This window comes from Tubulanus polymorphus, chromosome 4 (assembly GCF_964204645.1).
Source record: "Tubulanus polymorphus chromosome 4, tnTubPoly1.2, whole genome shotgun sequence".
Taxonomy (NCBI): domain Eukaryota; kingdom Metazoa; phylum Nemertea; class Palaeonemertea; order Tubulaniformes; family Tubulanidae; genus Tubulanus; species Tubulanus polymorphus.
Genome location: NC_134028.1, coordinates 16,996,770 through 17,021,896, shown reverse-complemented (window position 1 = coordinate 17,021,896; position 25,127 = coordinate 16,996,770). Strand labels below are relative to the sequence as shown.

The 25,127-nt window shown below is 33.6% G+C and overlaps 1 protein-coding gene across 1 annotated transcript in view; it reads left to right on the top strand.

The window, feature by feature from the left end:
* Positions 1-18,018, top strand: part of LOC141904345 (uncharacterized) — a 39,855-nt gene extending 21,837 nt beyond the window's left edge. The window contains exon 11 of the mRNA XM_074792931.1: positions 17,803-18,018. Coding sequence (XP_074649032.1) covers positions 17,803-18,018 — 216 coding nt within the window. The remainder of the gene's footprint in view (positions 1-17,802) is intronic.
* Positions 18,019-25,127: the final 7,109 nt, after the last annotated feature.

The window sequence follows — 25,127 nt, the reverse complement described above, 5'->3', positions numbered from 1 at the left end:
AAACTATCTACCATTTATTTAATTAAAAAATTAATAATTTATTAATTCTTTTAATAATTTATCTTGTTCTTCAACTGTTATATGACCATTTAAACTTATTATATAATCTAGTGTATTCTTCAATTTATTAATTTCTTTTATATTAGTTTTAATTTTTTCTTTATTACTTTTTATATTTAATTTTGAACTTATACCAGTTAATACACTTGAACTTAATCCTAATACACCAATTGATATAGCTAAAGGTGTTAATGGACTGAATATTGCTAGAAATGTTATTACAGAACTAATTGTAACTGAACCACTGATAATAAGATAATATATAATTTTACTTTTTAAATATTTTTTTCTTTTTTATCTTTAAGTCACTTTCAAATTCTAATATTTGTTTTTCTAAATATGTTTTTAATTTTGTTTTATTTATATCATGAGGAATAATATCAATATTATCAACTTTATCTTCCATTTATTTAGAAAAAAAATTACTAATTAGTAAATTTATATGCTACAAATATAACAATAACAGTTCCGCCTAAAATCCATATTATTTCATATTTCTTCTGCTCATTACTTGGGGTATAATAATCTGATAATTTAGGTTTGTATAGATGTAATTTTTCTTTATTTGTTACTGCGTTATATAAACTCATTGCATCATCAACTGATTGAAAATCTCTATGTGAAATCTTCTGATCATATAATTCTTTATTGATGTAATCCATATAGTTTCGTCGTTTTTCTCTATATTCTTCCGCTGCTTTATTGTATTTCTCTAATTCTAAGTTATGTCTTCTTTGTTCTCCTAATGAACTATTTTTATCAATATGCTTAAATAAATAAATGCACCAGTAAATGCTAAAGCGTTAACAATTGCCGATCCTATAATAGTTATAATTGCAGAAGCCATTTATTTAGCAAAAAAATTATGCATTTATATGGGAGGAATATATTTTTGCTTTTCCAAATAATCAATAGTTAAATTAGATAAAGTAACTGCTAATGTTAATTTTAAAATATCATTTATATCAAATCTATCAACATTAATACTTCCCATTTTGAATACTTTTTTTAATACCATTGAATAACCAACAGTTCCAACTGATAGTAATGCTTCATTATATAATCCAATTATTATCCACTTATTATCACTCATTTATTTATCAAAAAATTACTATCATCAAAATATTTAGTTAACTTATTTATGATTAATTCAACATTTATTTCATTACTAGATTCATTTGTATATATTTCAATTATTATTTTTTTAACATCATCGATGATAAAATCTTCATCTAATTCATTAAATCTTAAAGATTCTCTAATTAAATTAGTAATCTTTTCTACATTTAAAGTTTCTTTATCTATTGTTGTTTTATACTCAAATGTTGTTTCATTAGAAAATGCAATATTTTTAATATGTGTAATTACATCATTAACGTTAAATTTCATTTCTTTCTCATGTTTAAAATCAAACCCAAAACATATACTCGGTCCAACAGTTATATTGATTTATATAGTGAAAAAATTACTCTCTACATCTTATAACTAACTCATATATCACAGGAAAGTTATTCAAATCAATTAAATAACCATTATGATTTCTTATTTCTAATTTAAAATTATTGAAATGTGGAATACAAGGTTTGAAATCACATTCAGTTAAATTATAATTTATTTGAGTTCCAAATTGTTTAACATTTTTTAGCGGTAAAATATTTAGTATACTAGAACTACAAATTGTTTCTTTAGTTGCTTCGAAAGTTTTTGTAGGCTCGATTAAATTGCAATAAATATAAAAGTGTGTAAAAGGTATTATATTTGAGCTGCCTTCTGCGTTTCCAGTAACTGTAAGCGGTTTAATTCCTAACATTTTAGCCAGTGGTTTGTTTACCATAAATTTATGTTGTTAATTAGATATCTTTGTTCTAATTTTATTAGTACTATCAATGCAATTTTATTAAATTTAATTTCAAATACAGAAGTGCCCCCGATTTTCAACCGAGCTCTTCTATTAATTTCCTGCGCTAATGATTCTAAATTATATAATCCTGGTTTTAAAAATATATGAAACCATTTATCTTTATTTCTCATATAAATCATAAAACCTCTATGTTCAAAAGTTTTATCCGATATATTATAAAAAGAATTACATAAACTTATATTAACTAATTTTAAATCTACGCAATTCTTAAATTCTCTATCTAATTGAACTAGTAAATTATGAGATTTATAATTAGTAAGTTTTCTTGAATCAACAAATATTCTGTATTCTTTTAATTCCGCCATTTATTTTACATATTTTCTTATTCGAAATCTATTTCATGATGCCCCTTTTCATTCTTGCCTTTGTATACGAAATAGAAATCACCAGAACATAATTCTTCTAGATCTTCACTTGATAATCTATGGAATCTATCCGGTAAATATGTTCTGAATTTATATGTATTTCCTTTTAATCCTTCATATTCTAAGTGTATAACTAATTTATCTCCATAGTTATTAGTAACTGTATCAATATTTGTAATTAGATATTTCTTATGAATTGTTAATTCTGTTAACTTTTTGAATTTATAATCTACAGATTTTACATTTGTTATATCTTTAATTCTATCTAGAAATAATTTGTTGTTCTCACTGTGTGTTTGTTTACTCTCCATTTATAATATATATTTTTATTAAAATTTGATTAACACGTTAGAATTCTTTTCATTATCTCGTTCTCTTTGGTTTCTTCTCTTTTAAATTTTAAGTATTCATCTAAATTCCAACCATAGTCAACTGTATGAATTCCATCATCTAAAATGTATCTTTTATCATCAAATGGGTTTAGACTTATCTTTTCAATTTCTTCAATAAACATTTCATGATCTTCAGATCTTAAACATCTCATCTTATGTTTTCTAACTTCTTCATTGAATATACAATTGATGTAATCTTTGAAATGAATATTCTTTTCAACTACACTTTTGGTTATTCCTTTTAACTTTTTAGCTTCATGTTCTTTAGTTTTATATGAATACATTTTAGATCTAATACCAATGAATTCAATCATTTCTTCACCACCTAATTCATCTTTGAATTTACCAGGAACTTTTTTATTATCATTGCTAAACAATTCATGATTTTTAGGATAATAACTAAAATCAAAATGATGTTTTAATGTTTTTAAATCATCAGTTATGTTATCAGTTTTTATCTTTAATATGTAAGAATCGGTATCAAAATATAGTATTTCTATATGTTTTTCTCCAAAAGGTGGTTGTAATACATTATAATAGAATTCATACATTAGTAATTTTGATAATTCTAAAACTGAAGCGCCAACATAGATTGGTTTATTAAATTTCATTGATGTTCTTCTCATCTTAACTGCGGCTAAATTTTCATCAAATATTCTGTTACCAATGAACTTAGGATATGATTGTAAATGTCTAATTCTTTTACCATTACTAACTAACTCAATATCATTTCTATTTCTAATATTTTCACAAGTCTTACCATAGAATGCATTATTCATTAACTTGAAGAAATCTTTCTCGAAATCAGTTTTAGCTTCAGTTCTCTGTTTGGTGTTAAAATCTATATATTTTTCTAACCATTTAGATTGACTAAATGAAAAATATCTATGTACTTTTTTAGGATCAGTCCTTGTTTTAGATAAAACTTTAACATTCTATAATGTACTACATAATTATATTTATCTTCTTGAGTTACCATTAACTTTCCTGTATGAATATGCTTTTCGGGTTTAATTCTTTTTTGGTAATTTGATAATTCTTCATGAGTTACAGTTTTATGTTCGGGACAGTAAGCTAGATTTCTAGATTTAAATTTAATATGTTCAGGATATTCTAAATCTACAACAAAGAAGTAACCAGTATCTGACTTATCTGCAATATCTAGAATTCTTTTCTTCCAATCAAATTTATCATTATTTTCACTCTGTAAAACTTCACTTATTTCAAATACTCCATAAGGTTGTGGTTCCATCATTGCCCAACCATACAAATTATTTGCATCTATATATAATAACTTATATCCAGGGTTATCATTTACATTGAAATATCTATCGCCTAATACACCTGAAACTCCTCCTCTTATAGATTTTTCAAATAATAATAATTGATCTATATTTGTTAACAAATCCATTTTTATATCTGTAAATTTTAATCCACAATCCCATGTTAAACCTGGGCTAGAATAACAATGACAAGGATCAATATTGAAATATTTTAGGTTTACATCTCTTAACTTTTCGAATATATCGGTTAATAATAATACATCTGATTTTAGATATAAATCTACTAATTGTCCATGATTTTTCATTCTAAAATTATTCCAAATATTCAATGTTCTATTATATACTTCATCTTTAACATATTCATTTTTTAATTCATCATAGAATTGTTCTTTCAATAATTCAGTTATATTGAAATCATTATGTGAATTATAAAATGAATATGGAATTGCTCCTTTATATCTCATTAATTGAAAATCATCATTATTTGGATAGTGTTGTTTCAATATCTTTAATTCATCATCAACTAATGATTTTGATAAGTTATCTAATGAACTATTTAAAAATCTATATGAATCTATAAATCTTAGACATCCAAATTGGAATGATATATAATTCTCAGATGTTTTAGCTAACATTCTAAATTTATAAGTTGGTATTTTATCTTTTGATCTATTTGAATTTAATCTTTCTATTTCATTATTAATTTCTTCTATTTTATGACATAACTGTTTAATGAATAAATGTGCATCATATCCTGATAGATTATGAAATATAACTGGTACAAAGTTAATTTTCTTAGCTTGTAAGTTACAATTCTCATGTGCAGCGCCTCTAAACTTTCCGTTCAAATGATCATGGTCTCTTACTTTTTTATCTTTATAATTAAATATCTTTTCACAATAATAACATTTATCTGCAAACGCAAATTCTTCTTTATCTTCTTCTGTCATTATAATTTCTATATTTGTATTCAATAATTTACTAAATCTTATTTCATATTCAATTAATAAGTCACAAAAATTATTGATAACATTTTCATTTCTATAATCATAATATTCACTTTCAATAAGTTCTGGATAATCAGATTTAATATTGATGAATCTTTTTAATGGTATTTGTTTTTGGTGGTTCATCTGAAAAATCATTGTCATTAGAATTTAATTTCTTTCTTTTATAATATATTTCTTTTCTATCTTGATCAGTTAATTCTTTATTTAATGATTCAAAATCTCCATATATTACAAATGGTACTTTATTTTTGTAATCATATTTTTTGAATTCTAATATTTTATCCTTTTCATTTGGTAAAACTAATTTACAATAATCATGATTTTCACATAATTGTTTATGATTTAATAATGTACTTTGATTACTGAATTTATGTAAACATTTTCTACATAGATATATTTTATGGTGATCATTTTCTGATTTAAAAAATAAATCGATTTGTTTAATCCACATATAATGATTCTCATAATATAGTATATCTATAACATCGTTTGAATCATAATCTTTTGATAGATATAAAGGTTCTAATGTATAATGTTTTATGTTGTTACCTTTTGTATTTGGTAATTTGATTAAATCAAATACATTTATCTTTATATTATTATCTCTTTCTATTTTTGGGATGTTTTCAATTATAACAGGATACTTATCTATCTTATAATTATTTTCAAATGGTTTATAATGAGTTAATCTACAAATATTATAAGTTGCAGGATGTCAACAACTTATTATAGCCCATAGAAAACATTTATCATCAAAATTTTGTACATTTATTACAGCATTAGTTTTAAATGGTAGTTTAATATAACTCGATGCTTCAATATCTGGTTCTTTATAATATGATACATTATTTTCATCTATTGGTTTTGATTTAGTTAACTTATTATATTTTGTGTTATAAACATGTGAAGTCATAAATATTATTTCATCAAATATTAAACCAGATCCTTCAAAATATTTCTCGTCTATTTTAGTTTTTACTTCATTATAACATTTATCTAATTTATCATCTATATGTTGTTTAGATATAATATGTTGTGAATGAGAATTTATATTATATATAAGTTTATCTTCAGATTTTATGAATTTAACTTTAGAAGATATACTTATTTTAGGATATTCAACATCAGTTATTATTTTTATTATTTCTTTCATATTTTCTAAATGTTTTTTATTTTCTTCTAATGTTTTTCCTTTATGAAATTTAAACTCGATAGCTGCTGGGCCAATATCACTTTTAAATGCTTCGGTTATCTCTATATCTTTTTTTTATCTAATGAATTAATATAATTTCTTACATCTTCCATGTATGGTCTTTTATTGTTTAATTTATTTTTTATGCTTTTAATTGTCTTCTGTTTCTTATCATTATCTTTATCAAAATAATCTTCACCTAAAATATCATTATTCTTATTTCTAATATGACTTTTAGATTTTAAATGTTCATTATAATATCTTTTATCACTGAATGATTGATTACATGTATCACATTTGTATGTTTCTTTTTCATTCTTTAATTCATCTAATTTAGTTTCTAATATATCATCTTCATCTTCTAGTTTCAATTTATTCTCTAAATGTGTTTTAGTTTTATTGTGCCTTGCTTTTTGGGATTTATCTATATTGATATTACATGTTGGGCAGTAGTACTTATTTCCTCCCATTTTAATACTAAATTTTTCATTAAAATTGATTTATGAAGTTCAATGATTTATATCATGTATTATTTCAATCACACTTTACTAACACTTTTAATGTTTAAAATCTAACTCATACAAATATAAATATTGAAATAATGTTGTAGATATATCTATATATCTATTCTGTAAGAGTTTACACCATTATATTGAATAATCTATCAATTTAAATGTTATTCATGTAAATTATGTTTATATATATATATATATATATGAATATTTTAATAGTAATAGGGGTAATGGGCTTTCAGGTTAAAGGTTGAAGGGGCGAGTGAGTAAAAAATGAAAATAACAATAATTTACAGTTGAATTAGGAGTGTGCGCGACTAATTCAACTGTAAATTATTATTTTCATTTTTTTACGAGCTCGACCCTTCGACCTTTGATCTGAAAGCCCATTACCCCTATTACTAATCATTACTGGACGCGCACTGCAATCGCAGCTGTACTCAAATCTGCAATGTAATTTTAGATCTGGCTGCATATGTCGATTCCTCACATTCTGTGATACTGAATGTGACGATGAAATATCAGTCATCAGTTAATATTCTTTATTGAAAGTGGAGGTTTTTCTGGATATTCAAAGGATACGCATGAACTCACTTATCCAATTTTTAACAAGATTGATATTGAAAGTGGAGCGTCATATTTAATGCAACGTCGTGAAAGCATGAGTCGATAGAAAGGTACAATGCATTTATCGTTACAAATAGTACTTAATGTACCCTCATTCTACTTTTGGTATATTCGTAGTTTCTCTCTTAATCATCATTTTATAAATTATTTTGTTTTCACCCTTGTGAAATACTAATTTGTATGCCATGAGCAATTGATACTTAATATCCTGGGCCAGTTTTATAGACTGGTATCAACTTTTACCCGGGGGCTAACTAAATTCATTGTCAATTGAGTTTGCCCCTGGCTTAAAGTTAATACCAGTCTATAAAACTGAGCTCTTATGTATCTGTATGTAACGAGGTCCTATTCTCCGTCCTACAGTAGAAGTATCCTCCAAACATCGATTCCGAGAGCCCAAAAACCAGTAAAAAGGCGGACAAAAGATATTAACACAATCACCTATTGTTCTGTACTTATCAAGAGAGAGAGAGCAGCACCCTCAAGTTACAACATAGAAGACTGATGACAATTCAATTCAATTCAATACTTTATTACAACTTAAAAGTTTTACAGTAAAACATACAAGTATATAATGCAATAAAGGAGAAAAAGGACAATTAATTTTACAGAGTAGAAAATTACAATTTAAAATAGACAGGATAACACATTTGCGGAACAAGCATGATTTAGAGGACACACTCCGGGGCTCCATCATGAGAAAACTGGAGGAAGCATATGTATACTACCCGGGAGGTGGGAGTGAAAAACCAAGTTGAGGGTTCACTCCCACCTCCCAGGCATATCTAACAAAAAAACCCGTTTCTTTTGTCTGTTATTTGTTGTGTATAGTTACAGAAAAGGTTACAGATCTCAAAGTCGTTACCATAGGACATCAGGAGAATAAAAAGTTCATCCTCGGAAAAATTGTCGATGGGCATAATTAATCGGAGCGAATTCAAAAAGTTTTTCCCTTCGGTGTCATATAGTTGACATTGGAGGATGAAATGTTGCTCATCCTCAATTTGGGCCGAATCACATAACCTACAAATTCTGTCCTTAGCAGGAACAAAAGGCTTTTTATATCTGTCAGCTTCTATTCTTAGTTGGTGTGCGCTTGTTCGTAACCTAGCAAGAACCTTGTGTTTATGAAATTTTTTTATATATAAATGATACCTTTCGAGGGAGAAATTATATTTGAAACGTTTTTACGTTCTTAATTTAGATTTCTCCCTACCGAGATCATTGGAGAACACAAAGGACGTCCAATTATATTTATATAAAGCCTGGGTGTATAATTTGAGTTCACGAGCGGTTTTACAAAAATTAATTGAGCCTTGATTCTCCCAGGTTTCACTGAAGCCAAAATTCAACATCAATTTCTTCATTGCTAATCCCCAGTTATAACAGTTAGGTGATAAATGTATAGAGGAAAGGCAGTCCAAATACGACTTCCTAACCAGGGAATTGATGTCAGACGAATACACTCGAAACCAAAATTTTGAGCTAAGATAAATGACAGGGATGAGAATAGGGTATTGCCCGAGCTCACCCATAATTGCTGCGTTGGTAGCATTCTTATGCACACCTAACAAATATTTACAAAAGTTTACATTAATTTTCTCGGCTGGTAAAGTATTGCAAATAGACATAAAATTTGTATCATTGACCTTCTCAGTGTAGAAGGGACCCCAAACTTCACAGCAGTACGTTAGAATTGGTACCACAGAGATATTGAACAGTTTCAAAGCCATGACAACATTATCTCTCAGGTCAAAAGTTTTAATCTTAAAAAGTGCCTTACGGGCTTGGTCAGTTAGGTGATCACACGCCTTCTTAAAATTACCCTTGGCAGTGAAAATTATTCCAAGGTAGCAGTAATTGTCGACTACTTCGATAGGTGTATTTTCATATTTGAAGACGTGATTGTCTATCTTACGTCCATGCATATTAAAAATGATCACTTTCGTTTTTGAAAGATTAACTGTTAGTTGCCATTTTCCACAGTAAGTTCCAAGGTTATCTAGTGCATTTTGTAAACCTACTTTGGATTTTGATATAATAACTAGATCATCTGCATAAAGAAGACAGCTGATGGGGTTATTGTACAACATAACAGGTTGACAGCTATCGTTAAAAATTTTGGGCAAATCTGATATAAAAAGGTTGAAGAGTAACGGACTTAACACACAACCTTGTTTTACTCCTACTTTCGAAGAGAAGCTAGAGGTTATACCTTCCTGTAGTTTTACAGCATATTTCACCTCCGAGTACATACTTTCAATAACTGATAACATATTACCGTCGATACCCATATTGAGGAGCTTAAAAATTAAAGCTCTCCTAGGGATAGAGTCAAATGCTGACTTGAAATCAACGAAACAACAATATACATTAGTTCTGCAAAGTTTGTTAACATATTTATCAATTATTGTTTTTAGAGTAAGTATATGATCTGAAGTACGAGCACCTTTCTTGAAACCAATCTGACAGTTTGGTATAAGGTTGTTTTTTTCTACAAACACTGATAATCTGTTATACAATATAGTACAAAAAAGTTTAGCAATATTGCTCCCAACTGCTATACCCCTATAATTTTCAGGGTTTGAGGCATCACCTTTTTTATGTAAAGGGGTTAAAGTATTGCATCTCCAAGCAGCAGGGAATTTTCCGCTATAAAGGATTTTATTAAACGCTTTCTTAAGTGCTGGCAAAAGAATGTAGTTTCCGGCTTTCAGCATTTCATTTAATACAGGGTCAGTGCCACTAGCTTTACCACTCTTAAGTTTGCAAATACTCTGCGAGATCTCCGATTCAGTTATAGAAAAATTAGTTTCATAGAAAATTTTGCCCCTGGTTTTAGTTATAAAGTTTTCGATTTCTTCATCAGGTACCTTATGTAAGCTTGGTACAGAACTGTTGACTAATGAGGTGAAATGTTCAACCCATTGGGTGGCGGTTACATTACAAGTGGTCTTACAACTGTTTAAGTTTTTCAGTTCATTGAACAACGACCAGAAACTTTTAGGGTTACGGTTACATAGATTCTCCATCTGTTCTAGGATATTTGACTTGAAAACTTGTCTCGTTTTATATAAAAATTTCTTATAGAGTTTGCGTTTCTTTTTAAAATCAGCCAGCAAGGTAAGATTAAATGGATTTTTATGAAGTTTATTACCAATTTCCCTAAGGTCTTTTCTGAGGGTTGCACAATCTGAGTCGAACCATTTCTTGCTCCGAGTTTTGAGTTGTGGATTCTTGGTAAGTTTGGAGGTACGAGGTGTACATTTTATCTTAGCAATATCAGCAGCGGTAATAAGCAATGTTGTGATATCATTAATAGTTTCAGCTTCGTCTTTGTTGTCAGTAACTATATCTGACAGTTTAGAGATGAGCGTGAGGCTGTGAAGTGCAAATCGATACTTTTCACAGTCACCTTCCCTCCAAATATATTTAGGTAGTGGATCCAAAGGGTGATAGCATCTAGTTTCAGTTTTATGAAAGAGACCAGTTTTAATTACAGTTGTAACCAAACAGTGAATCGACATATCTGTTGGGGAATGTACAAATAGTAAGTCTATGTCATTAACCATGCCAAAAGGGCAAAGTACATAGTCAATAACGCTAGGAGACCCCACGTAAAATGTCCAGGATGATCACCGAGAGTGCGACCATTTAAAATCCGAAGCCCGGTAGCTTTACATAGCGACAATAGCTGTAGCCCACGTTCATCAAATGGACGTAAATGGCGATTCTGTCTGGGAACGCAATTATCTGATATATAATTGGGAAGAGATGTGCTTAGTGGGGAAGCATCATCTAGACAAAAATCAGGCTGTATATCTGTACGCGCATTGAAATCACCATATACCATACAGTTTCCAAGTTTGGAATACTTGGCAATGTCATTCTCAAGCAAGTCGAAGACATTCTCATTCTTTTTGCCAAATGCAGAGTTACTAACATAGATGAAAGAAACATATAAATCGTAATCAAGTTGAAAGAAATCCTTTAGTAATTTAACCAAGAAGATTTCGGTACTATTTGATTCTAGGATTTTGATGCCCTGACGAATATTCTTTTTGATACATACTGATATTCCACCATAGAATCGTGTAGCATTTATAGCTTTTTTACGACATTTAGAGATGGTTATAAAACCGGGTAGACTTGCGAAAGTATCATTTGGACTACAGTGAGTCTCTACTAAGCCAATTATGTCTAGGTTTTTAACAGTATTGATAAAAACAGGGTCTTCCAGTTTACAGGTACGCTGACCACCGATCCTTCTAAACATGCCATCGATGTTCCAGCAAGATATTGATACATTATTATGCATCAATGGAAGAAAAAGATATAAAATGTCGTGCGGGTTAATACGGTAAACAGTTGAGCAGTTTTTTGTTTTTTTAAGCACATACCATCTAAAATTAGATATAATTGAAAATATGGGTAGGTACATCACTATACTGGGATGCCTACAATAAAATTTCTTTACTACAGAATGTGAAAACGCCATGCATGTACATATAAATACATGTACATATATACACACATACATACACAAAATACATATACGTACATATACATATACATGCACACATACACATACATACACACACACAAATGCATATAACCTACGCATTCATATGCAAATACATATGTATATATATACATACATACACATACATGAACACGCATGCACTACGTATGTACACGCACGAGCTGCTTTTAAGCAAGTTTCAGACTAGTACTTGCGCTACTGTTGCTGTTGTAGAAGAAACGACGAAAGAAGCTTCAAAGTGTGATGTATTTCAGAGTTTCGCACGTTTGGTCGCTTGTTTCGGAAATGTGACTTTTGTGCCTTTTCGCCACTGAGCGATCTCTCGTTGTCCTTGTGTGCAGCGCGTTTCGCGGTTCGTCTTTCTCGAGTGTCGGAGGTTTGCCTGCGGTCAGGCCGAGATTTGGGTCTGCCAGAGTAGTTCACGGGTTCCAAACCAAGTAGGGGGTTCAACACGGTTTTTAGCCCCCTTACGAAAGCTGCGATACCATATTCGGACACGATCGTCACTAAACATGTCACGCGACAGCGAATGCGAGATGATATGAGGCGCGTTACTGAAATTCTTCACGGACACCAAGAACATTGCGCATTTATCCATGTAGGTTGTCGAGTCTCTGGGTAACGGCAAAGATACACAGATATCTGCATCCGAAGCTGCCTGTTTACAGGTATCGATAAGGTCGGACATTTCATTTACACACGAAATTGCACTCTGGGAATCCAGGCTGTTATCAGCGACGTGTAAAACGATCACTTTAGCTTGGCACTTACTCTTAGCAATGTAATCGTTAGCACCTTTAATAGTCTTATCGCGCAAAGAGACAATATCACATTTCTTATAACGGAACATTTTTTCTGCAACAAGGTTTCTAGTGTGAGAATTCCCGAGGATCAAAACATCGGCCAGTTTACGGGACTGAGGTTGTTCACGGCTGTCGTGAGTTGAAGTCACCTTACGTTTTCGCTGAGTCGGCACGGGTTCAAACGGGGATGAGTCAGCAGAGGCTGCGCAGTGCGACTTAAGCGACTGGCACTCATCACTGAGCTCCGAGATTGTTTGTCTTGACTAAGGTAAGTCACTCTGATAGGCCGCACAGGTCTCCTCAATGCACCCAATTTGACGACGTAACGAGTTCAACTCTTGGACGTGTGATTTGTTCGAATTTTTGGAAGTGACAAGTTCAAAGAAGACTTCATCACTGAGCTTTTTGTTCTGAAGGAGTTCGTTGCCACGAGAGAGTACTTCATCTTGCAACTTCGAGATTTCAGCTGCGTTCTTCCCATGTTGGCTGGTATGCTCAACCGTCATCTCCGTGATGGTCATTTGCAGTTTGTCACATTTGGTGCAGGGGTTATAAGCTACACCGCAAACCACTGACTGCTGACTACGAATCCGGAACTTTATAAACGAAACGGAGGAGCTTGATCTGAGTTAAACGCTCGATTCTTTTTTGTTCATCATCATCATAACTTTCTTCGATAACACATAACCACCGGCTTGACCGGAGACATCTTACAGCTTATACTCTTATCTGCTTAAAATCGTCAATCATCGACGATACTGAACCGAATTAATAGTACATCATAAACCTTACAAACGAGCAACGAGGTTTCTATAAAAGAGTTAAAAACAAATCTTAGAAAAGACCCGGCTAAAAATTACAAGAGAAATAAACTTAAGCCTACTTACAGACACATTAAAGCTCCTGTCTTTACAAAACCGTAACGTTAACAAGATCTCTGGACTATCCAAAGCAACATGGCTTCCCAAACTCTCACCAATCTTTATGTAAATTAACCGGAAATGCCACAGAGGGCAGCACCAGCTTAACAGGGGTTGTTCATACGTTCCGAGCGACTGTCGGATTTCAGCTTCGAGATGCCCGTTTTCAGTTCAGCAATTTCCTTATTGGCTAGCTCGAGTTTCAACTTCTCGTTCTCAAGTCCTGCATGCGTAAGCTTATCGAGGAGTTTTTGCTCAGTATCCCGCACGGTGGATTGTAACACTGAGTTGGATTTCAGGATGCAATCAGTCAGACTATCGATATCAATGTCGGTCTGGGTGCTAATTGTGGAGAAACTAGTCTTCGGCGAGACAGAATCACTATCACTGTTTCCCGGAGAGGCCTGATCTGGGGTTGTCTGAGACAGTACAAGAGCGTGGCGTAGAATGTACCATGATGTTAGCAAATGCAGATGGTATCTCCGTACAGGCGGCACATTGATATTTCCTTTGTGTAGACACAAGGTTAAAAAGTTGATATTTTGGCAGTCTGGAACAAATATAATGTATCCATAACTTACACACAGTACACTGGATCATCTGATCACTTTCTTCGAGTTCACAACACCTAGTCGATCTTGGCTGCACCCCGGGTGAAATGTTCTTACCATTGTCGTCGTTATCGATGGGCTGTGAAGTCGGCGCCATTTTGAATTTCCCTCTCTCATCTCTAAATCGTATCGACACGACTGTTTGAATTTACTTGGCGGAGTCGTATCAAGGGAAAAAGCTGCCAAATCACGTCGTTGAAATCATATTATTTTACTGCTTTTTTACCATATTTCCCAGAGCGAGTTACACTATACACATGTACATAGCGCCACCTCGCGGAAGACATATTCCATCACATCACCCCCCCCCCCCCTTCAACTTGTTCAAACTCCTATTTGAACAGGAATGTATAGTCAAAATATCTACACAAATTTAAACAATGATAGTCCTTATTTTACAATATTAAGCTCCAAACTTCTCGGCTCTGGATACAGCAGATATCTAACACGACACCTTACCCTAGTAGTCGTTGTTTCGCATTCGGGTTGCATCTCAGTGATTATGATGTATGCAGCTTTCGATCTCCACTTATGGTTTGTGGTTCGTTTTCGGGGCGCACCTAAGTGTAGCGTCTAACCAAAAATATCTATACCATCAAAAGGTAGATACGGCCAATGGACGCTGCACTTGGCTTGCCCCTCTGCCACTGTTCCTCATCCTGGGAAGCTGAAAAATATAATCGAAAGAAAACGGAAACTGTTCACAATGGGGTGTGCTACATCTGGGGGGTCACGCGTGGTAGTATTTGGACTGAATGGCTTTTTGTCACTATCATTACAAAGAATAAGCGACTCCAGGTGAACCATCGTTAGGTACCGAAGGAAACACATTCGACGGACGCGATCTACCACATGGATTATTTCCCGACAGACATAGTGCATGACTGACTTTTTGTAGTGGATCCCCACAAAATCAGAATCCGGGATATCTGGATGGTCGGCCTGTTGGAACCCGGCACGGAGGGCGAAGACGTTAACCCGGTTGATGTTGTTTACCCGATTGTGGTCACCACGCCAGCAAGGAGGGACAGGGGTCTGTAGGTGGAAAAGGGGGACAAGGGTGCTTGCCCTTGAGTAGCGCCATAACGTCCGCAAACTCCTCTGTCGTCCTGTCATAATCACTGGCATGGTTCATACAATGCGTGACCACAATCGCACTTGCCCTAAAGGATACATGTGGGAGGTACTCCAACAAATCACCGAGTCGTTCACCAGGGTGGCAAAACGGAATCAGACTGCCGCTGGCCTTTAGCCCCGTAAACATTGAGTCTCCCAGCAACACGATTGGTAGGTCCTCGACTGCCCTCTATTTCAAGTCTTTAAGTTTCGGCCAGATGTGTGACGAGTCGCCACCACATTCGGCCAGGGCGTTCACTAGTTCCTGGCTGATGTACTCAAACGCGCTCATCTTCGGCCGAAAACGTCGGGTCTTTGTCGTCTTGAGACCGGTTACTACCGCACCGGTTACTATGCGACCAGGATCCTCCACAAACGACTGTTCTATGGCAGAGATATAAAGTCTGCCCATCTTTGCTCTCAATTCGCCGAGGGTCTTGTCCTGTCTGTGAAGGGTGGAACAAACTTCTTTCGAGACCTGCCGTTTAAGGGTCTGTGTCACCTCGTGGAGGCTAGATAACTGGTCTAACTCGATACAGTCCATACTAGAAATGATTTTTTTATTAACACCCTCAACCCGCTAAGCGCCGCGCAGGGCATTATAAGCGGGTTCGATGTTTCTTTTTCCCAATGGGGGAGAGACCAGAGAAGTGTCGCCACCAGGGTTTGAACCCATAAACCCTGGATTGACGAGACCAGTGACCGGCGGCTTAAACCACTCGGCCACTGCGCCTCTCGAAATGATAACTAGTTCAAAATATGAGTTGGCTGCAACGACAAGACTAAATTGTGAGAATTGTATTCATTCAGATACCACCCGAATCATGCAAGAAAGGGTGGTCCCAAGCATACCATCAGGAGGCATGAGTGGCTTAGAATGGGACCACAAAATGCTTAGCTTTTAGTCGAGTTACATGTAACTTGTAACATTATATATGATGGGCAGTCAGCCCCTGATATTGCATATAAAAAAAATATAACCTTTTATCTCAATGTGGAAAAAGTGAAATATGAGTGTAATCCCTGTTCTTCATAGTGAAACGTAAGTGAATATTTGTAACACCCTGTAACACCTGTAACGCTATGAAACACTAGTAACTAAAATGAAAAATCTGTGAAACCCCTGTTAGTCAAAGTGAAATATGTGTAGCGCTATGTAACACCTTTTAACAAGGGTGTAACAGGCTGTAACGCCCTTTAACACCATGTGAAACCCCTGTAACTATAAGTGAAATATGTGTGTAACTAAAAGTGAAAAATCTGTGAAACCCCTGTTGGTCAAAGTGAAATATGTGTAACGCTATGTAACACCCTGTAACAAGGGTGTAACAGGCTGTAACGCCCTGTAACACCATGTGAAACCCCTGTAACTGAAAGTGAAATATGTGTAACGCTATGTAACACCCTGTAACAAGGGTGTAACAGGCTGTAACGCCCTGTAACACCATGTGAAACCCCAGTAACTAAAAGTGAAATATCTGTTACGCCATGTAAAATCCTTTTAATGTTACATAGACTATAAAATTATGATTATACTATGTAACAGAACCGCTGTACAGCTGCAATACCTTTCTGCCGGTGAGTCTGCTGCATAAACTAATGGACATCAAGTGAATCCAAGGAATAATTATCATAAGCAAATAACAAATGATTGAATAATAATGGTATGTAGGATTTATTTCAATATCTTTACTAATTCAACAGGTTGGATTTATTTCAATATCTTTACTAATTCAACAGGTTGGTTCCATTTCTCATCGATTTCGATTAAATGTCTGTATAAAGAAACAGATAACTTCACACATTTTTTGTGATACCATTGGCCGCATTTATCACACGCTATCCACTGTCCTTTCCCGGTTGAACTGGTGCATAGTTCTTGAGGACAAGTATCCTTCACGATTTTTTTTCTGATTTGCAGGTCTTTGATTCCTTTGACCAAAGGAGCTAGAAAAGATAAAGAATAATTGGCCTAATCTTTATTAAAGTCATTTACCCTACATTTAACCGCGGTCGTATAATCCACTTCATACATGACTTCATACATATAACTTCATAATACTTCATAATACTTGTTTTCAGACAACCCCGGCTAATATAAAACGTAGTTTACAGATATTTAAATTGTCTACCTAAAACCACCAATTAAGACAATCCAAAGTAATACAAATCAACCAAGGTTCATTGTAATTATCAATTCAATCATTACTCATTTTGTATTCAATGTCAATTAAGACAATCCAAAGCAATACGAATTAACCAAGGTTCATTGTAATTATCAATTCAATCATAACTCATTTTGTATTCAATGTTAATAGTAAACAGACGATTTTTACCATTTTCACTAATTTCGGAAACTGATTCCTCAGTTTCAGATTCAAGGTCTGACTCGGAATCCGATTCACTTTCGGTGAAAGAATGTAATTGCAGTTCGGGTGCTATTTCAGGTGCCACATCAGTTTCCGAATCACTGTCGTTTGAAGAATCTGATTGCAGTTCGGGTGCTGCATCATTTTCCGAATCACTGTCGTTTGAAGAATCTGATTGCAGTTCGGGTGCTGCATCAGTTTCCAAATCACTGTCGTTTGAAGAATCTGATTGCAGTTTGGGTGATGCATCAGTTTCCGATTCATTTGAAGATTCGCAAACACGTTCTGAATTGAGGTTTATATCTGGAATGGAAATGCTGAGTCAGATTCACGCCATCAAATTGAATGATGCAGATGATGTAATGATAATATACCTACCATTACTTCCAGTTTTCAATTTTATTTTTTGCAATGTCGCTGCTGCTAAAGAATTGAATGGAACTGTTACGGTTCCTGAACTTCGCTGAAAAAGCTGAATCACTGAAACGCTGAAACGCTGAAATAAAAACGCTGAAATTTCAGGGAATTTCCGAAAAACGCCGAAATTTCAGGGAATTCCCGAAAAACGCTGAAATCGTGCTAGGTACCAACAATACACGTTTTGAAATATTTTCCGGGCCGGTGTCCGCTGCCGAGTCCTGAACCGTGTTTTAGTCTCTACCTTCGGTTACAGAGACACGCATGGACAGTATGTGTGGAGTATACTTTTAGAGGGCCACTTGTTGGACAAATTAATTCGCTTGAAATCCGGATTTTTAATGCATACAGGCAGCATAATGAGGAAAACCCATTCACAAACCGTGCAAGCCAACTTAAACACTATGCTCAATATTCCCTGCAAGACGCAAAATATCTTATTTGAACGTTCATGTATAAAACATGGAGCAACTTTTCTTTTGTCAACACGTTGATGGGCGACGGACTATGTCACTATGGTATTCTCTGAAGGAGGTAAATTAAATTTGACAGCTAGTTATATAAATGATGCAGCTTTTGGACAAAAGGGATCTAACTAAATTTCTTTTTAATTCACTGTGGAATGGAATGGAATGGATTGACGCCAATGGCATGCAGTAGGCCCCTACGTATGGGTCATACTGATTAGCATCAACCAATTAATCTAAATCGGGCTAACCATTCAACAACTGTGAATAATTTATTTGCTGTGGCGTGATAATAATTAGTTTTTTTGAAGAAATGACATACCAACTGTTAGAAAAATGTACCGATTCTTATTTTTAGACTACTACTGAATCTATAAAAGGAGTCATAGACAAAGTTGATTTGCTTAGCTGGTGACACTTCTTGTCAAGTACATCATCTCAAGTACTGGGTGTTTTGTAAGTTTAATTTCAGTATTTATTTACTAAGTGCTGTTCTCTCGGACCTCAGTGCTTTCAAACTAGGCCCACCCCATAGGCTATATAGTCCAGGGTGTATTAGCCACTATTCTTTTATATCCGACTAAAATGCACCTTTTTCTATTTTTAGATTCAGGCTTAGAATGTGCAAATTTTTTGAGATACTGAGAAATCAGATGGCACCAGTAAACTTCAACTGCGAAATTTGCAGCAGGATAGCTGAACGACACAATTTTTAAAAATAAAATGGCTATTCGAATGCTATTTCAATTATAACTTGATTCAACCAGAGAGAAATAAGTCAATTGCGGATGTACAGTACACCCACTTTTCTTCCCTGTTTCCTGGTACCAAATTTTTAGTCTTAAGCTAAGCGATATTCTAAGGTATACTAGTGGATTTCATTAGAATATGAAGCAATGGAACCAGAATTCTATTTAAGCGAACTATTGATTCTGATATAATGTAAGAACTGATTTCCTTTGTATACTCTTGCAGAATGTGTTATGTATTATTTCAAGCTGTTAAATAATATAGTTAGACAAATGTCCAATTATTGGATCTTTCTTGTTGACTCGTTTAATTTTGTGAGTTAAGAGTTCCAGTCAATCCACAATGTGCAGTGCCTAGCCTTCATCTACACTAAAGCCATGCCTGTGTATGGGAAAAAAATATCGTTCGACTCCTATAGGCCAGACACATCAAAGCATGCAATACATTGCAGATAGTAGTCTCCGGCAAGTCGAAAGAGAAAGTAAACCAGGTTTTACCCCGTACCCTACCCGGGAACAAAGACACTTAAAGATTCCTTCCTCCTTGTAGAAATTGTAGAAATATGGCACCCAATTGTAGCAATGCTAAGTACAGTATACTATGACGGTTGAACCTTTATTAACGAATTTCAATGACACCGAAAATAGAATCAAAATAATCATTAGTTCCATGCTAGCACTTAATTTGGGTTATCAGGTTCAGCCTGATAACCCAACTGTACTTTCAACTGTACTTTCAGCTACTACTTGTATGAGACTTGGCAATGATAAGTTGCAAGAAATCACCAAACATAAGAAAAAATATTGTGAATTAATATTACTGTGATAAAGAATTTATTCAAATGAAGTGATAACTTCATTGTTAGATCGTACCGGTATATGCACATAAAACTATGGCAAAAAACACATCTAACAATCCACGCAATCCGCAATCGATCAAGTCGATCATGACGACGACCTTCGGGCATGTCTCTGTAACCGAAGGTAGAGCATAAAACACGGTTCAGGACTCGTCAGCGGACACCGGCCCGGAAATCATTTCAAAACGTGTATTGTCGGTACCTAGCACGATTTCAGCGTTTTTCGGGAATTCCCTGAAATTTCGGCGTTTTTCGGAAATTCCCTGAAATTTCAGCGTTTTTATTTCAGCGTTTCAGCTTTTCAGTGTTTCAGCTTTTTCAGCGAAGTTCAGGAACCGGAACTGTTATGCACCTTTTAGCAACTCTCTTTCCATTTGGCCCTATAATTATAATAATTTATTGGTAAAATACATGGCTCGATATCATTTTATGACAACTGTTGACTATTTTCATTCCACAAGTAATACACATGCATACCTGCCATTTGCACAACGCGGTTGCGAAAACCACCCAAACTTTCTGCCAATTTCTTTAATGATATGGGGTCAATGGGGTCATCGCACAGCTCACAGTCATTCAAGTTAATTGCCACTGAGGGCACACCTCCAATAACAACTGTTTTGACAGTCGTCTCCAACTGAAAGTAAATTATAGTGAACATTGTAAGAGAAACTATTACCTTGATGTAATTCTCGCACTTAATAATTTAGTTCTATGCCATTTTACAGATCATATTATTCTCACCTGGGCTTCGTTGTCCTCTAAAATTCTCAAAATTATGTGATCAATGTTAGATTCACTGCTATAGATTGTCGATAATTTTTCGATCCAGATTGATGACATAAATTTCAAAACCTCATCAAACTGTATTTTCTTCAGCTTGCTACAGAACTATAAGAAAAACATTCAAATGTTTCATTGACTCATCTCACGTGTACTCAAGTCATTTTGATAATATAAAAAATGCACGATAATCACCATTTCTGCTACGAAAAGCAAGAGTGCGTAGTTTAAACACACTCTTGATCTCAGTTTTAGAGAAGCTAGGACAATTTTTTCTAGTTCCTCTATCCGTTCGATGCCACCCTTAATCTTGTCATGCAGTGATACCATCATATCAATAGATTGTATATTGCTGTATATAATACGATTTAGTTTGGTGGTTGATATTCCATCCATGTCTGCTAAATCCAAAAATGGAATGAACACCGTTCTATCTGAATTCCTGTAAAAAAAGGACATGAAATTCATTTGTTCTATTATATTCATAATTATTTCAAATAGTTGATATAGCAAATACCTGCGCGTTTGAGCGGTTTCAATGTTTGTTGTGAACATTAGGCCAGCATTCACGTCACTCCGTCCGTCGGCTTTTGTCCCGCTGGCGAACCCGTTGAAGACTTGGACAGTCATTGACTCTTGTCTCTTCACTGACGACAAGTCATCATACCCTACAGGTAGAGTGGTTTGCTTAACCTGTTGGGTGACAAACGCCTGACTTGAAGTATGGTTAAAGATGTTATGGCGACTGCCACACAACGAGAGGCCGGCCGTCATTGCAACTGTTTTTCCTGTAAGAAGAAGTTCATATAAATCTAACATAGTATAAAATGAGGTAGTCTGTACAACTAGTGCATCAAATTTGACTTTCCATATATACCTGTTCCAGTCTTTTTTCAGAATATACCACGAATGATGGCTGCACCCGATGATATTCGTGGAACAATTTGGCGTGCAGTGCAGTAGCTGCTGCAGCAAGTGTTAATAGAAATGGCACCCATTAAGACCAATTGGTGCCACCTTCCATAGTGCACGGAATGACTTCAGTCCACCTGGGACAACATCCGTCCATGACAGTTGCCGGTAGAATTTGCTTCCTGAACTGAAATACATTTTCAAAATATTGAGTTTTGAATTTTTTTCTATTCTCAGTATTATTACAATTTTTTCATTATTTGTTTATTCGATGAACTTACTTTAACCAAAACAATTTCTGTTCATCTTCGAGAATCTGTGTACCGGTGTGGTCGAGCTGGCAGTTGGGCCCAAATACCCACACAGGGTTTTCACCATCTTCGACCGACTGCTGCCCTATTACCTCTACTAGTACCATGTCTCTATGATCCTTAATCGCCAAAAAACTCTGAAAATGTACATTGTAAAACGCGTATAAGTATCAGTTCAAGCAATATGATAATTCATTGGAACTATAATTCAATTGGAACTGATAAATTACCTTGCACTTTTGAAACAGCGATTTTCGAAAATATTTTTGTCCTTCTGCCAGAAGCACCAAATAAGGGAATTGGTGGCAAACTTCAGTAAACCATGCTGTTGGTGTATTGAGTTCTGATGGTACATAACATTTCCTGCAATGTAGTATATATTCATCATCATCATCATCTTTATTATAGATATTTCAATATAAGTGAATAAATAAATAAATAAATGGATTTATATTTTGTATTTTCTTTTAAAAATGTTTAATGATTTCGAAGTTTGAGTTGTTTTATCTAGATTGTTCCAAATATTGGGTCTTTAATTTTCAAAGATTGTGATTTTAATACAGTATTTAATCTTCCGATAGCAATTTTGTTCGCAGAACGTAAATTTCGGTTACGTAAATCATAACTTCTTTTAAAGAAATTTATAAAAATATTGGGTAGTTTCGAATTGCAGTAAAGATACAAAAACTGACCAATTGAATATTTTGACATATCAGATACTTTCAATATTTTTAGGGATTTAAACAGTAGAGAAGTATGATCTAAGTAGCCCATTCTAGAAATAATTCTTACAATTTTCTTTTGTAGTAAAAACAAATTATTAAGATAGGTGTGATAAGTGCTTGTCCAAATTATGTTACAGTAATCAAGATATGGGTGAATCAAACTATAATAAAGTTGTAACAATTGTTGTGAGGGAATAAAACATGAAATTCTTCGAATAATACCAATGTTTTTTGAGATCTTGTTAGAAATAGGTATTATATTTTCCTTCCAGTTAAGATTTTCATCAATCTGAACACCAAAAAAAAATTTGTACTACAAACTCTTTCAATATTCATTCCACATATAGATATTTTCAATTCACTTTTCTTTTTTACTCGACTGAAAACCATATAATGAGTTTTTTTTCAAATTTAACGCAAGTCCATTAACTTGAAACCACAGATCTAAATTTGATAATTCCCTATTGACCAGAAATTGTAGAGATTTTAAATCTTTGTGAAATATGAAGGCATTAGTATCATCTGCAAACATTATTAACTGAAACAATTTTGAACTGTTGATACAGTCATTAATATATAAAAGAAAAAGTATAGGACTAAAGGCGTTTTTATTTAAGCAACTCGTATAAAATCGCTTTGCTCCGTCAATTACTGTCACGTGGTACAAATAAATGACTAATGATAATTACTTTCCAAGTTTCTGACAATTAATTCTATTTCGTGAGGTAGAATTGGATTTAGAAATAAATTATCATCAAGCTGAGGATTCATGAATTTTTCAAAACTTTCTGATTGATTAAACTTTCTGATCAATTAGCTAGATTAGGTCCAACATTAACGAAATAGTCATTGAAAGATTTGTCAATTACATCGGTATCTGAAATTAGTTTATTATTGATTTTAAAATCATCTGGATATTTGTTGTTATCAGAATTTCTATTTAGTTGTTCTTTTATAACTTTCCAAGTGTATTTACTGTTATTACCGGCTCGATCAAATTTATGAATAAAATGATTTCTTTTTGCTTGGATGATAAGCCTATTATACAAGTTTCTGAAGGAGGTGAAGCGTGCTTTTGACGATTGAGTTCGTTGAGTAACATAACGTTTATATAAATTTAAAATATTTGTAACAAAAAAGACAGTCATCATATGATTTCTTAAAAATACTAATCTGTGATATACCACTCCAATACACACACAGTATTAGATAGTTCAATAAAAAGGTGTTCAAAACTGTCAAATTGTACATTTAACTGGTTATCAGTATGAAAAGAAATATCATTCTTGATATATAGAGCAACGCCTCCACCTCCTTTGCACTTTCTACTTAGGAATTTACTTGTAAAACCATGAATATCATACATGAATTATCTTCTAAATCGGAGTTCCATGTTTCGCCAAAGCCAATAATATCAAACTTACAATTGAAAGATTTGTAAGCGGTGTAAAAATGCTCAAAATTTTTGTTACAACTCCTCATATTTACATGGAGCAGAGAAAAATTATAACCAATTGGTATATTGTTCAAGTCCATTATTTCCATTATTTCTATCAACTCTAAGAATTCATTTGAGAATTTAATATCGCCAGGATGGATTTCATTTAAGGTATACTTTCATATTGATTTAATCTATGCAATCCAAGCTCAAAGGAAAATTTTAAATTTCTAAAAAAATTCAAGTCAGAGCAATTTCAATTCATATTTTTATATTTTTCATAATTTTGATTAAAATGTTGGATCGATACTAACCTAGATAGTCAATTTTAATTCATATATTTCATAATTTTGATTAAATTAACTATATCTGATATTAATGATAAAAAACCCGCTTAGAATTATATACGTAAAATAAGTGTATCAACTTACCTTTTGACTTTATCATCTCGTGTGATTTCAAATATGAATCCATTGGTGGAAGTTATTTTCCCCTGTGCAGTAGCGTACACTTCGAACGTAAGATTTGTCAGCTGCAGACTGCTTTTTCCATTTTTCAGGTAGAGAGCGTTATCCGATTCGTATAGGTACTTCATGTTCGGTGTTTGCAGGTTGTATGTTTGTAATGCTGACAAATTCACTCGTTTATACCCAACTTAAACCTTACATTTGGGATTGCATATTGGGATAATGAACCAGGTGCAAGACCAATTAATTAGTGGTTAGCACTTAGCACCAATCA